A 15,863-nucleotide genomic window follows, 5' to 3' on the forward strand; every position below is an offset into this window, starting at 1 on the left:
GTTGCTGAGATATTTAAATCTGGAACAATCGAGCACATCACAGTGCCTGCATAGATAAAAACAACCATCACTTGCTTACAGCATGTTAACTCTGTTATTTTATATCAGCTAGAATTAGATTGAAACATTTCATCCATCCAAGTTTGAAATAAAAACGATGAATGTGCGAGCACTGGGAGTACTGAATACAACAGTAATATATCGTATACCCTAGTTATAGCAGAAATACTTTATTCAACAACTTTTTTTTAAATAATGCACAATACAACAAGATGAAAAATCAAGCTCTTTCACTTTTTATTTTATTTTGTAAGAATTATTAAAATGTACAAAAAGACAACAAATACAACATAACAATATATTATCTGAGACTGGCTGTGTGGTTTCTTTTCTCCCTCTGGTCAGGTAAAGAGAGTCAGTGGTCAAAGTGAGAGAGCAGCTTCTCCACACCGAGGGGCGGAAGGGAAACACGAAGGATTTTTCTACTGGGGGCTTTGCCAAACAGAACATAGTACCAACATTAATAATAAAATAAAAAAATTAAATGGTGACGGCTGACTGAGAATCCGGTCGAGCAGAAAAGACTTCCAGCGCCGATGGAGGGACTTCTTTGTAGCTGATGTTGCAAACCTTGACGGTGCCATACCCCAACCCAGACGAGCACCTTTCCTGCAGGGGGTGCTGATGCTGCTTCTCCTACCACGCAGGTGCCGTGTTCGCCAGTCGCCTCATTCGTCTGTGGAGAGAGCGGGAACAGAGCGTCAACAAAAGCGCATTGAAAAAACACCAACAGCCAGACTATTACAATCCGTACGGTTGTTACTGCTCCTAAGATTGTTGATTCATCTTTATTATCCAATTGTTAAATATATTTGTGCCCATCTATAGAAGAATCTATAGAATAGTACTTAATTAATAATTCACAGAATTATCCAATCAGAAGCACTACTCAATATTGTTTATTTTGTCACCTCAACAGTCCAAAACTAAAAAAAGATATTCAGTTTTTAATGAATGTTTGGCAGTTAAGCTTTGATAAATGACTTAAGGTGATCAGTTATCAAGAATGTTGTGTTTACAGTTTCTGGTAACTAATCGAACAATTGGTCAACTTTTTTAACCTGTCGCTAACAAAATGTCCAAATAAGAAACATGTACTTTGGCTCTAAATAAGTAGACTAGACGAGTCACAGTGACTAGAGCTGCAACTTAGTCAATTAATTGATCGATAGATAATTAATCAAGCAACTATTTTATCATTAATTAATCGTTCAGATTGAGTAATTCCTCTTAGAATATGTTTACTTTCTGCTTTCCTTATTCTTCTATGACAGTAAACTGAATAACTTTTGGACATTTGAAATCCATAATCTCTAAAGATGAATGTAGAATAATGGTGTTCATTCATCACCTGTAATAAAAACAATACAGGCTTTGCAGATGCTTTACTTTATTAACCTTTATTTAACCAGATAAAAATGCAATGAGATAAAATAAATCTTATTTTGAAGAGAGACCTGCACAGGAAGGAAGCCTTAAAACAAACAGCGGACTACCAAACGCAGCCGGCTACAGGGTGGCGGTCCAGCAAACACCCGCCTGACACTCACCTCGTGTTTCTGTCCTGATCTCTGATCTTCTTCTCCATCTCTGCGTCTGTCAGCGTCTCCAGCAGGGGGCACCACTGGTCAGCGTCACCTGTGTTTCTAATGGCTATCTCCACTGTGGGCAGCGGGTTCTCACTGCAACCAACAACAAGAACAACACTTCAGTCAGTCGAGACTTACTTAACTGCAGCACTCGAGGAATGTTAGTTGGGACTTGTCCTTTCATGCGACTCGGATGTTTTCTACTCAATAACAAACGTGGAGTCACTTCCCCCCGAAGCTTGGCAGATCTTGAAACATGAAAATTGTACTTGAAGCTTCAAAAACATTGTTTCTGTTACAGTAACTAAATATTATGACATGCAACTAAAACATTTATGGTAGTTTTGATGGTCTGGATAAGCGGCGAAGACGAGAACAATACATCCGGTCTTGAAAGAAAACCAAATTCCTGACTTTTCACATGTTTTTACGAAACATCACGACTCAATGGAAACAAAGGGAAGACGGAAACGAGCGAGAGAAGGTAAAATAATGGATCTGCACTCTAACGGTGTCGTCGCTGTGAGCGCATTCTGAAATAAGCAAGAAAATAAAATGCTTCTTCCACTGCAGACCAACTGTGACACATCAGTGCTGCTGTCTGGGTTTTGAAATATTGTATTACTTCACATCCCGGGGAACTCCAAACCTCGGCCACATTCACCCAAAGAACCATCAGAGCAGCACGTCATGGCAACGACAGACACAACAACAACAACAACAGAGCTGTAACAGGACACACATTTCCACACAGATTGTTTCTGCACCTCACGAACATTTTCAAAACAAGGAAACTATAAAAAGTTTGTAAAAGTTAATAATTTATCAAAATCTGATGAAATTACTTTAAATAATACTATTTTCTTTATTTAAATGTTAAGATATTTACTTTAATATGTGTTTCTTACTGTTCTTACTATCCACGTTAAAGCTTTACTCGCATGTCATTAAGGAGATTGCTGTAACTATAGAAACACATCATGTTACAAACCTTTAAGATCATTGACAAACAATAACTTAGATTTAGTGGTTGTAAAGTATCGGGTCCTGTAAAGAGCACGATCACAGTGGGTTTGATAGAAAAGTTTTGTTGTGGGTTTCGTCTGTATTTGAATGAGTAATAATGTCTGTATTCAGTTTATTATATGTTCAGAGTGCAGCAAAAAACTAGCCAAGAATTCTCTTTTCAATAACTTTAAAACTAAAAATACTTTTTAATGACGTGTACAGTCACTTCATTGTGGTTGCTCTGTGGTTTTCAGATTAGTGGTGCTTGTTATTATTTAAATATTTACGTGAAAACATGAGTGAAACATTATTATTTATTTTAATAAATGAATGAAGAGTTGGTTTTTCAATCTTCGTCACATTAATCAAACATAAACATTGAATTTCCATCGTTTGAGCTCTTTTTATGCACTCTTCTTCTGTGATGTTTTCATGGCACCAAACTAGAATGAGCTCCATCATCAATTCCTAATATTTGCAGAGGATGGAAACGTTCAATAATTGATCTGAATTTGGATGGGAACTTCGCTTGCGACTTATTAACGTTTTTAGGGGAAAAAGCACATGTCAATCTAAAGTTAAGAACGGGCCACTACTTGTATTGTTCTTACTGTTAAATCTTCTAATTCTACTTATATGTTTGGGAGATGAGACTGTTTCTGGTAGTGGACATCCAGCAAACACTTTGAATCACACGTTGCTGTGTGTTTGAGAGACAGTACCTGAAGGCGTACGTCCTCTGGTGCCAGCTCAGCTGACCGCGGATGCTGTAGGCGATGGTGGTGACGAACTCTCCGCCCAGGCCGAGCTCGGAGCAAAGCTTCAGGGCGAACTTCTCTGGAGAGTTCTCTCTCTCAGACATATCCCACTCAAACTGGTCCACCAGGGAGATGTTCCCCACATGGATGTTCAACTGCAAACCACAAACATTTCATCAAAAAGGAGAAAATGACTCGTCTGCACTACAAGTTTTGTGTGGCGTGAAAACATGACATTTTAAAGTTACTCTTTATGAGCTACTGGCAGTGTAGAAGGTCACCTTGATGATGACCCTCTGGTCCGTCTGCTCCTCCAGGATGCCGTCTGTCGGGTAAGACTCTATCTGCTGTCGGATGGCCGAGGCGATGGCCGGGACGAAGGCCAGCGGGTTGAGGTCCAGGTCGTCGCAGAGGATCTCAGCAAACATCTCAGGCGTCATCAGCTTCTCTGGAAATGTCAAAAAGGAAGAGACATTTTAATATTGGCTCCAAAGTCTTTGCTTGGATACCACATTTTTCTGAGCTGAGAGAAAGTGATGGTGGGACGTTACCGTTCATATTCCAGGTGAAAGCGTCTCTGAGCTTCTGTCCCTCGATCTCCATGTCCAGACGGATCGGAACCAGAACTTCAGATTGAGTGGCGTTCTCGTGGATCACTGCTGGATCGTGGTCGTCAAAGCTGGGCGAGACAAAACACACAAAAGACTAAACTGACTGCAGTTAAAACTACAATCTTCACTGTACACTTGCTTTGTAAATGTCTGTCAAATGGGAGGTTTGTCTGCTTTGTCACTGAAAGTCCAAACAAGCAGGACGAGAGCGCCTGGATCTGGATGCTTCTGTCTGAAGGTGGATCAACCACAGGATATTGTGATAGAAGAGGTTTGATTTTTACAATGATTTCAAAAACCCAACTACTATTAAACCCATCTGCTAATAGTAAACTGTTCAAGAGGTGATCTCATAGTGATCTGTAAAAGCAACTGAATGAAACAAACCAGAATTTCTTCCTCAATTCGGACCAAACTAACTGAACTACAGATGTGAACGTGCCGTTAGAATAGCTCAACACTCCCAACAATTAAAAAGGATAGCGCCCCGCTAACTTAAATACAACTTCCAACAGAGAACTAAAAATATCCGCTCAGTCTAATGTCAATTTGTACATTTCTTAATACATTTGGAGAGATAAATTTTTTTATTTATTTTCATTACATTCATTGTTTGAACGTAAAATGTTTTATCCTCAGAGATCTAAGATTTCGGTTTAGAAAAGGATACAATTATAGTACCGAGTAATAAAACTATAAAACTATATATATATATGCTCTATTAAGTTTCCTCAAAAATTCCCACAACCATAAAGTTGTTTGCCAAAAACCTCCCCTTGGTGCAAAGCTTCACCTTTGATAGACACTATTAATGCAAAATGATGATGGTTCATAAGAGTCTGAAATCTCTGTTTACCGCCCACTACAGAGAAAACTACTGAGCGTTTGTAATATGAGGAATAGTGAATGAGCGAGGCAGTGAGTGGTGCAGGTTCCTGTTGCTCACCACAGTGGGAAGGTTCTCTTCTTGTCGCGGCCCAGGCGGCTACGGTTGATGGTGGTGGAGCAGGGCACTGCGTCCAGGTGGTGAGAGCTGTTGGGCAGGGTGGGAACCCACTGACTGTTCCTCTTCCCCTTCTGTTCCCTGGTGACAGAACAAGACGGATGGGTACATGTGGGAATCAGACGGACTGAGATGGACTTCTTTTTAGAATGAGACATGCAGGACATTTTTAATCTCACTAACACAGGCGTCAGTGTTCAGCATTTTAAATAACGCCGGTTTAGATAATTATTTTATTACTAGAGGATCTCTAATTTTCATATTACTCAGGTCATAAATGAGCAGACTGCAATTCCAGCACGCTCAGTTTTATTTTTCTATAGTATTAATTATTTATTTTAGGCGTTATGTATTATTTGTCGTATTGTGCAGAAAAGGAGGCTTTCAGATGTTTTGTCCCAACTTTGAATCCACTGCAGCAGACAGTTTGCTTCTACAACCTCAAGCCCTGCAGGCGCTGATGTCGGTCCCTGCCCCGAGAACCAGAAGGGTCACATGTAGTTTTGTGCCTACCTCCATCTGAACTCTTAACTTTCCCCACCGGCTTCCTTCAGGGAAAACAGACGGATTGCCAGCCTCTACTGCACTGAAACACTATTACTTATTTGAATGTGAATAAGGTAAATATTTTATGACTGTGCTATGATTGTCACCGATTGCTGTATTTGTCTCATTTGTCCACTGCACAAATTAAGTTCCTCAGAAAAAATAAAGTAATTTGAACTGAAAGTCTAAACCATCAGATCACTGAAGTTGTTGTTTGCCATAAACTCTGGTTAATTTAGAAAAAAACAGACGCTACATGTGACCAGGGAAACCTTTGCGATGTTATGCCGACATGTAAGCAGAGAGACATTAACGCATCTGTAATTTTAGTTCTCATTATAGAGATCTTTGTCCTATACAAATGTGTCATCATCATCACAAGCACGCAGATACTGTCCTGAGAGCACAGTGGCTTTCAGATGTTTTGTCTGGAGGTACCTGAGGTAGGCGGGGGGCTCAGTACTGATGGAGATAGCTTTGTACTTCTCATCGTTTCCTTCCAGGATCTCTTCGACCTCCGCAGCCTTCAGCAGAGTCACACTGGTGGCCAGCTGAGTGTAGCCGTGATCTGAGAGACAAGAACGAGTCAAATCAACACAGAAGCAGCAACACCGTGAATGTTGGACTCATCGGTGTGTCAAATTCTGTTTCCCCATTTATAAAAATATTTGTTGTCAACCTAAAAAGCTAAAAAAATGCATTTCACAAATCAGTACGTGTTTTTTTTACACAAAATTGTTCATCCTTTTAAAAACAGAAATGTATTTAGAAACAGATGAACATTACATCTTACTGACATTACATGCTATAATTCAAAATCTGAAAAAAGTATAATTTTACTGTCAATTATGTTTTATTCTGCTTATGCTTTAATTTTTACTTGTGGAATATACATTTCTACATAAATCAATCGACTCCTTTAATTGTGATAGGGTGGGTGAATATTGTTTTTAAAACAATAACTCCTAAAATTCATATTATTCTACAACAACTGCAGTAAAGCAGTTCTTTGCAATTAAGTTATTTTTCCTTCAATTGGCAATTTTCTATTTATTTTGATAATTTTTCTGTTTTCAGCCTCTTAAATATGGAGATTTCCTGCTATTAAAGTAAATATCTCTGGGTTTTGTACTGACAAACACAAGAAAATTAAAAGACATGTATTTTATGATATTTTATGGACCACATAATTAATTTAAAAAAGAAAAATCAGCAAATTAATTTATAATGAAAAGAAATTGTTAGTTGCAGCCCTAAAATTAAAAAGTATAGAAAATTAAGGAATATAGCAAATAAATGAGTGAAATGAAAAGTAAATATATATATATATATATATATATATATATACACAGAGATGTTAACAGGTAAGTAATACAGTGAGTACAAGTATACAAAAGTAAAGTGACAATGTTATAAAATTGACGAGCGTTTCTTAATTTGTTCTATTTATGAACATAATTTAAAAGAGCCTGTAGCCTAGAACGTCTCAGTCTTTCATATTAGAGGAAACACACAATGATGAGGATTCAAAACTCGGCACAACTCCACCCAGCTGTAGATGTCTCAGGACCGCACTCTACTGACCGTGTGAGGACTCCACTATTTTCTTTCGTTCTTCTACTGATGCCAGTTTTCTCCATAATGACGGGTATCTTTTATACAGGGAGCCTCTGAACATACGGAGGTAGTTCCCCACCTAAACACATACACAGAAATAGAAACAAAAAGGGAATTAAGACACAAGAAGACAGACTACTAACAAAGATTCTTGATGATAATTACACCCTTTTTTTTTGCTGGTTCCAGTTTCGCAAATGTAGTTCAGTTAGAGACGCACTGTGTGGGTTTATTGTCCAACTGTAGCACACAACATGTACATAATATTATTATTAAATCATTACTATATTATTATTATTATTATTATTATTATTATTAACCCATAATCTGTGACCCATCAGATTAGAAATATTAAGAGTTTTATCATACTTATTTTATTTGATAGCCGTTACAAAACATGATGCATATCATATGTAGTATTTAGATAAGGTCTCAAATGTTGATGGCTGTGATGTTTATGTAGTGTTGGGAGAAGTATTTAGATCCTTTACTTCAGTAAAAGTTCTTACACCACAAGTAAAAGTCCTGCATTCAAAACCTAATTTAAGTAAAAGTATTATCAACAAAAAGTACATAGTAAGAATAGTAAAAGTATTCATTGTGCAGTAAAATGTTCCCTGTCAGTGTTCTCCTGTTACATATGATGTTTTTGGATTAATATTACTGCTGCATTAATGTAAATGTTTCATTTGACTGCTTTAGATGTTTAAAGTTGTTCTAATGTTACCTCTTGTATATACTGTTGGGTAGTTTAATGTATAGCAATGCATCATATTCTATAAGATCATCATGTTTGCAGCTTTTAAACAGTGCATTATCCAAAAGGCATGTTTACTAGTGAAGTACTATATACCTATGAGATGTAACATTAGTGGAATACCATAAAATGGAGATACTCGAGTAAAGGACAAGTACCTCTAATTTCTCCTTGAGTACAGTGCATGTACTTAGCTACGTTGCACCACTGTGTCTATGACCCTGCCCTGACTAATACTACAGGGCTCAGAGAGTCCGGCATAACATGCAACGGTTTATTGTGTAAGTAACGTCACAGCTAATATGTATGATTGGATGAGAGGAGCCATAGTCACTTAACAAAATACCAGAAAATAATAATTATAAATAAATAATAAAAAATCAACAAGTATTAGTCCTACACTTACACTATAGTGTATGTCATTTCATTCTACATAAGCTTTTGTTTGGATAAACACCGTTAGCTAGCTAGCTTAGCATAATGTATTAACGTTAGCTAGCTCAGCCAAAGAAAACCGGGTCAACCTCTGGAGAAGGACGAACATTTTCAGGTCAAACTTTGTACCGTTAAAACATTATATACATTATTGTGTTTTGTCTTCACGGCTATTCTCAGTTAAATTAACGATACACTCGAAATAAATGAATGAGTCTTGGTGCGCTGTCCTGCATCGGTAGCTGATACCTAGCTGCTAGCGGACCGGCTGTCAGGTTAAACCACACTTTTCTGACAAATAAGTAAATTATTGAAGTAATGGTTTATTAAATAAGTGAAATACTAACCTCCGATCCGATCATGTAAAAGTCTCCATCCTCCTCGAGCTGAAATTTTACTGGTTTTTGTCCAAACGTTTTGCTAAGCGCCATACTGAAATGAAACAACAAAGCTATGTGCTACTGCGCAGGCGCGAATTACGAGAACGTTCTGTCGCTGAGATGTGACGTCGCCCTAGTAATCAGGGGTGTCAAACTCAATCACAGAGAGAGCCCAAATTAAAAACTGGGACTACGTCGAGGGCCAAACACGGTCCACATGTATTGAACAGGATAGACATTTTGGATAAAGTGCAAAAAGATATGTAACATATTTAGGTAGGCTCCATTCTCCTATGCACATGTGTCAGAGCCAGAGGTTTGGAATCTTTTCTTAGCTGCCAGTTTAATGTTTGGGGTTCTGTGGAAACCCTCAGTGAGTGAAGGTGCATCAGTGAGACGCATACCTGTCAACCCTCCCATTTTTCCCAGGATTATCCCGTATTTTTACTTCTATCCCGATTTTCTCCTGTTTAAATATTTTCCCGTAATTATCCCGTATTTTTAACCTTTCAGAAAAAAAAATTAGGCCTAATTAAAAAAAGTGTAAAGCGGCCTCCGGTAGAGCAAATGGCAGTATTATGTTTAACTTTAGCTGAAAAACGTTATCTGCCAGTAAACACACAGAAGAAGAAAACAGGAACAATAACACAGAAGAAGAAAGCATATGGATGAGAGTCACAGTGAACGGGAGATAGATGGAGATGCAGTTGTACCTGCCAAACAAGTTAAAACTTTATGTAAGTACCTGAACAAATGAGAGGAGACCATCCCTTATTTATTAAAAGCAGAGTCGGGAAAATGTGTGCTTTTTGTAAAGTGTGCCATTCAGATGTTAGCATCGCACACGGCGGAATAAACGATGTTCGCCAAGCAAGAAAAATCGTCCAAGCACAAGCACGCCAAGAGGCACAAAAACATCCACTGTCAATGACTTCATGTGTGACAAGAACTGTGTCGGAGGCAGACCAAGTGACCAAAGCTGAGGGAAAGATGTCGATGCTTTGCGTTAAAAATAATGTAGCCTTCAGCTTCTGCGTTGATTTCAGTCGCAGTGATCGTAAGGAAGTCCTCGTCGGTGGAAAGAAAAGCCATACAACTCATCAATCATCAAATAAAGAAAGAAAATATCATGTCTATCATAACTGGCCCGCCGGTTTTGGTAAATAAATCAATGCATGGCACAACCATAGAGAACCATTTTTATCTGTGATGAAGATGAACAAAAACCAACACAGGAGTCGTCTCACCATACCTGTCAACATTGGAATTTCAAAATGCCGGACTCCGCCCATATCTTAACAGCTCTCAGCCATCAATGTAAAAGTAAACACATAAGGGACGGGTATATGCATTCAGGAAATACATGTTTATTTAAAGTATGTATTACTTGTACAGACATGTTTATAAAATGTATGTATTTTATGTGATGAGTTATTATCATCAATTTATTTCATGATTCATGAGTTGTGTGGCTTTTGTTTCCCCGACGAGGACTTCCTTGCGATGTCAGAGTCTGGAAACATGTCCGCTACACTGTGACTGAAATCAACGCAGAAGCTGAAGGCTACATTATTTTTAACGCAAAGCATCGACATCTTTCCCTCAGCTTTGGTCACTTGGTTTCCCTCCGACACAGTTCTTGTCACACATGAAGTCATTGACAGTGGATGTTTTTGTGCCTCTTGGACGTGCTTGTGCTTGGACGATTGTTCTTGCTGGCGAACATCGCTTATTCCGCCGTGTGCGATGCTAACATCTGAATGGCACACTTTACAAAAAGCACAAGTTTGCCCGACTCTGCTTTTAATAAATAAGGGAAGGTCTCCTCTCATTTGGTACTTACATAAAGTTTTAACTTGTTTGGCAGGTACAACTGTGTCTCCATCTATCTCCCATTCACTGTGACTCTCATCCATATGTTTTCGTCTTCACATTCTGTGTTATTGTATTGTATTGTTTGAAAGGTTAAAAGTACGGGATAATTACGTGAAAATATTTAAACGGGAGAAAAACGGGATAGAAGTAAAAATACGGGATAATCCCGGGAAAAACGGGAGGGTTGACAGGTATGCCCATATCTGGCAGTGTGCTACTCTGTTTCCTGAAAGGGTTTTCTCAACAAGGATCAATCTACGGGAGCTCAGACATGTCTCACCAGATACTAGAGTAGCTCATGGTGGTTTTGTATGCACTTCTATGTCCACAGCTAAACTCTTCAGGAATGTACTAATTGAAGGTCTGGGAAAATTATTTGGTTGGTAACATATTTCACAGACAGGGCGAAATTGGCAAAATGGCCACGCCCATTTTGGGCACGGTCCAATATATTGCCAAAGCTGTATCTCCGTGACCGTTTGACCTAGGAGGTTGCTTGACCACTCAAAATTTGCGCAATGGCCAAATTATGGGGGCCATTGCCAGTGATACATTTTGATTACCCAAAATCAATAGTTTTTAAGATATTTACAAAAAACTGTATTCAGCATGTTACGAGCTTACAAACTAAATACACAATGACACTATACTTCCGTTTGTACCTTGCATTGTCAAATCTCTCAGGATTGGATATAGCTCATCTAAAAACAAGCTCCAGTAGCTTACATTCTCATTACTGGTACTGGCCGTTTCTTTCCACTCGGTGAAGAATTTCTTTAAGTCTGCATGTAAAGCTTTGCTTTGTTCCCAAATCTGTTTGAACACTGCATGATCAACATGTAGTGCTTGCTGCATTTTATTTTCCATGCCCTCTACTAGCTGGTCTAATTCACGACTGTTGTCCTGGGCAAGGTAAAACTCCTCAAACATAAGAATTGTCATCACCTCCGATACAAGACTCATCCCTTCTTTGCCTTTGCAATAGTGCCCTCCAGTCATGACATTATTCTCCACCTCAATTTTGCCGAAGGCTTCCGTTTCAATTAGAGCCAGATCAATACCAATACAGCCTAAAAACTTCCCAAGGCAGGCAATTACAATCTTCTCCATGTGAAATGGTCCCATTCCAAGGAATATCTTGCAAAACTGATCGGGCTTCAAGAGCTGGATTTCCTGGCGATTGCATATACTCCTTTATCACACCAGTGCCCTTGAAATGGCCTCTGATTGTAACTGCTGATGTGATTTTCATCTCAATATTAAAATAGACGAGATTATAAGCTTTCCAAAAATATATATATTTTTATTTTTTTCAGAATTCAAAAATGTACATGTACAGGGTGCAATAAAACTCTTGCTGGGCCTGCCGGCGGGCCCGCACACGGGAGAAGATGCATTGGTGGGCTGCATTGCATATTGTATGTTTTGGGTGGGATGACAGATTAATAAACAGACGTGCTTTTTATGACTGGATGTAGCTTTTCATACTTTGCAGTAAAAGTGGCTCTCCTATTGACTTTGTCCTGTCAATGTGGCTCTCACGTAAAAAATAGTGAAGACCACTATACTAGAGTAAGAGACGAAACTTCAGCGGATTGTCACTAAAGCCTCCAACACAGGGGTTGGCAACTGGCGGCCCGCGGACCGTTTGCGGCCCTCGCCCTCACTTTGCGAGGGTTCTGTCGGAGCTCCGTGAAAGGGGGGTGCAAAGTGGCCCACTTTTTACCCTGTAACATCTACTCCAGAGATGCCCTGTGAAATTCAAGTTATTTTTTTCTTTTCTTGCCTGGCGCATTCACATTCCCTCCTCCCCTCTGTTTCGCTCACACACACACATACACACACACACACACACACACACACACACACAGAAAAAATAACGCGTTAAAAATATTAACGCAGATTAATCTCCGACAGCACGGAGCACGGAGCTCCGACAGCACGGCAGTGGCGGTTCTGGGGGGGGGGGAAGTGAAGAAATGAGCGAAAACCGAAAAAGAAGCACTGCACTAAATACTTTTATTATTATTATTAATAATAATAATAATAATAATAATAATAATACATTAGACTTGTATAGCGCTTTTCTTGTAACTCAAAGACACTTTTATCTAAAGTGTCATAATGTTAAGACTTTAGCCTTTATTATTTGATCTGTTTGCTGTGGTTCTGTGTTAAGTTGTTAATTTAAAGGTTTGATTAAATGTTAAACAATAGGAACTGTGTATTTTTTTTGTAACGAAAAAAAAGCATAAAATAAGGCTTTTATGAAAACACTGAATGAAAAATTGCTTACGAACACCCAAACCATTTATAATTGCTAAATTAGGCTAAAATTAGAAGTCCCAGAAGAGCCATTTGGGAGCCATAAGAAGTAAAAGCGCTGAATCTTTGAAAAGAGCCGGACCTCCCATCACTAGTATGAATGGTCTGACTCGTTACCATGGGAACCTACATTTCATTTGTCAACAAAACAAATGTTAGAGCAGGTTTAGCTATACACCACTAAACAAAAGCAGATTAAGTTGCACAATAAGTACACACATTGTAAATAATAAAATATGTGTAATCAATCCGAACGATTGCACTGGACTTTTTAAGTGATAACTGTCAGAAAACCAAGCAGGTAATATGAAGTATACATTATCGAAACAACCGCTACAATCTATGTAAAATATAAATCAACATTTACAACTCTTAGGTTTGAAAGGTAAGGTCTTAAAAGTTCTACTTTCAAAGGCTAACTTAGGCTGGATGGCGGCAGCCAAGCTGCATCGTACAGCAACTCAAAACAGCTAGCTTAACTAGCATTGCCGCTAACGTCCCGTAACTTAACCTATAATTTTAATAATAATAATAATAATAATAATTTTTAATTTTAAATGTTATTTTATAACATTTGTATTGTTAGCTGTTCAAAAACGACTTCATGAAAGAAAGGGAAAGGAAAGGAGAGACCCTGCCCGGAGGAAGCCCGGGGCCCCCGTCTGGAGCCAGGCCCAGAGGGAGGGCCCGAAGAAGCTACGTGGTGCCTCCCATCCATCCATCCTGTGGGCCCACCACTCATGGGAAAAACCGCTGGGGTCGGGTGCGCTGTCACATGGGTGACAGTGATGGTCAGGGACCTCGACGGACCAGACCCGGGCAGCAGAGGCTGGCTCTGGGGACGTGGAACGTCACCTCTCTGTGGGGGAAGGAGCCTGAACTAGTGCGGGAGGTGGAATGCTACCAGTTGGATCTGGTGGGGCTTACCTCCACGCACAGTCTTGGCTCTGGAACCGTACTCCTGGATAGGGGTTGGACTCTATTCTTCTCCGGAGTTGCCCAAGGTGTGAGGCGTCGGGCCGGGGTGGGGATACTCACTAGCCCCCGGCTGAGCGCCGCTACGTTGGAGTTTATCCCGGTGGACGAGAGGGTCGCCTCCCTACGCCTTCGGGTTATGGGGGGGAAAACTCTGACTGTTGTTTGTGCCTATGCCCCAAACCGCAGTTCTGAGTATTCGGCCTTCTTGGAGACACTGAATGGAGTCCAGTAGGGGACTCCGTAGTCTTGCTGGGAGACTTCAACGCACACGTGGGAAACGATGGAGACACCTGGAGACGGGTGATTGGGAGGAAGGGCCTCCTTGATCTAAACCCGAACGGTCGTTTGTTGTTGGACTTCTGTGCTAGCCATGGAATGGCCATAACAAACACCATGTTCGAACATAAGGATGCTCATAAGTGCACGTGGTACCAGAGCACCCTAGGCCAAAGGTCAATGATCGATTTCGTAATCGTATCATCTGACCTGAGGCTGCATGTTTTGGACACTCGGGTGAAGAGAGGGGCGGAGCTGTCGACTGATCACCATCTGGTGGTGAGTTGGATCAAGGGGTGGGGGAAGACTCTGGACAGACCTGGTAAACCCAAACGGGTAGTGCAGGTGAACTGGGAACGTCTGGAGGAAGCCCCTGTCCTGGGGATCTTTAACTCACACCTCCGGCGGAGCTTTTCAGCCATCCCTGTGGAGGTTGGGGGCATTGAACCTGAGTGGGCGATGTTCAAAACCTCTATTGCTGAAGCTGCGGTGATGAGCTGTGGTCTCAAGGTCTTAGGTGCCTCAAGGGGCGGTAACCCTCGAACACCGTGGTGGACCCCGGTGGTCAGGGAAGCCGTCCGACTGAAGAAGGAGTCCTTCCGGGTTATGTTATCCGGGAGGACTCCGGAAACAGTTGCAGGGTATCGAAGGACTAGAAGGGCGGCAGCTTCTGCCGTGTCAGAGGCAAAGCAGCGGGTGTGGGAGAAGTTCGGAGAAGCTATGGAGAAGGACTTTCGGTCGGCACCAAGGTGCTTCTGGAAAACCATCCGGCACCTCAGGAGGGGGAAGCGAGGAACCATCCAAGCTGTGTACAGCAAGGGTGGGACCCTGCTGACTTCAACTGAGAAGGTTATCGGCCGCTGGAAGGAGCACTTTGAGGAACTCCTGAATCCGACTAACACGCCCTCTATGGTTGAGGCAGAGCTGGAAGCTGATGGGGGATCATCGTCAATTTCCCTGATGGAAGTCACTGAGGTAGTCAAACAACTCCACAGTGGCAAAGCCGCAGGGGTTGATGAGATCCGTCCAGAAATGCTGAGGGCTTTGGGTGTTGAGGGGCTGTCTTGGTTGACACGCCTCGTCAACATTGCGTGGAAGTCTGGGACAGTGCCTATGGGTTGGCAGACCGGGGTGGTGGTTCCCCTATTTAAAAAGGGGGACCAGAGAGTGTGTGCCAACTACAGGGGTATCACACTTCTCAGCCTCCCTGGTAAAGTCTACTCCAAGGTACTGGAAAGGAGGGTTCGGCCGGTAGTCGAACCTCTGATTGAAGAGGAACAATGCGGATTCCGTCCTGGTCGTGGAACAACGGACCAACTCTTCACTCTCGCAAGGATCCTGAAGGGGGCCTGGGAGTACGCCCATCCGGTCTACATGTGTTTTGTGGATCTGGAGAAGGCGTATGACCGGGTCCCCCGGGTGATACTGTGGGAAGTGCTGCGGGAGTATGGGGTGAGGGGGTCACTTTTGAGGGCCATCCAATCCCTGTACGCCCAAAGCGAAAGTTGTGTCCGGATACTCGGCAGTAAGTCGGACTCGTTTCCCGTGAATGTTGGCCTCCGCCAGGGCTGCACTTTATCACCAATCCTGTTCGTGATTTTCATGGATAGGATATCGAGGCGTAGTCGTGGAGGAGAGGGGTTGC

The 15,863-nt window shown here is 41.1% G+C and overlaps 1 protein-coding gene across 1 annotated transcript; it reads right to left on the reverse strand.

Moving 5' to 3' along the window:
- Positions 1 to 273: 273 nt before the first annotated feature.
- On the reverse strand, positions 274 to 8,898 carry smarcb1a (SWI/SNF related BAF chromatin remodeling complex subunit B1a). Its single transcript, XM_029440127.1, has 9 exons — positions 8,732 to 8,898; positions 7,160 to 7,271; positions 6,014 to 6,143; positions 4,973 to 5,110; positions 3,967 to 4,094; positions 3,697 to 3,863; positions 3,380 to 3,570; positions 1,611 to 1,742; positions 274 to 736 (listed from the first exon to the last, which is right to left on the reverse strand). Exons 1-9 carry the CDS (start codon positions 8,813 to 8,815, stop codon positions 697 to 699), a joined length of 1,122 nt encoding a protein of 373 aa, XP_029295987.1. The 5' UTR covers positions 8,816 to 8,898; the 3' UTR covers positions 274 to 696.
- Positions 8,899 to 15,863: the final 6,965 nt, after the last annotated feature.

This window comes from Cottoperca gobio, chromosome 9, assembly GCF_900634415.1.
Source record: "Cottoperca gobio chromosome 9, fCotGob3.1, whole genome shotgun sequence".
Lineage (NCBI taxonomy): Eukaryota > Metazoa > Chordata > Actinopteri > Perciformes > Bovichtidae > Cottoperca > Cottoperca gobio.

Coding starts and splice junctions, on each gene's coding strand:
- smarcb1a (XM_029440127.1), bottom strand. CDS start 8,815: ATGGCGCTTAGCAAAACGTTTGGACAAAAACCAGTAAAATTTCAGCTC. Junction 6,144..7,159: donor AATAGTGGAGTCCTCACACG/GTCAGTAGAGTG, acceptor CTTGTCTCTCAG/ATCACGGCTACACTCAGCTG. Junction 1,743..3,379: donor CAGAGGACGTACGCCTTCAG/GTACTGTCTCTC, acceptor TGTTGGTTGCAG/TGAGAACCCGCTGCCCACAG.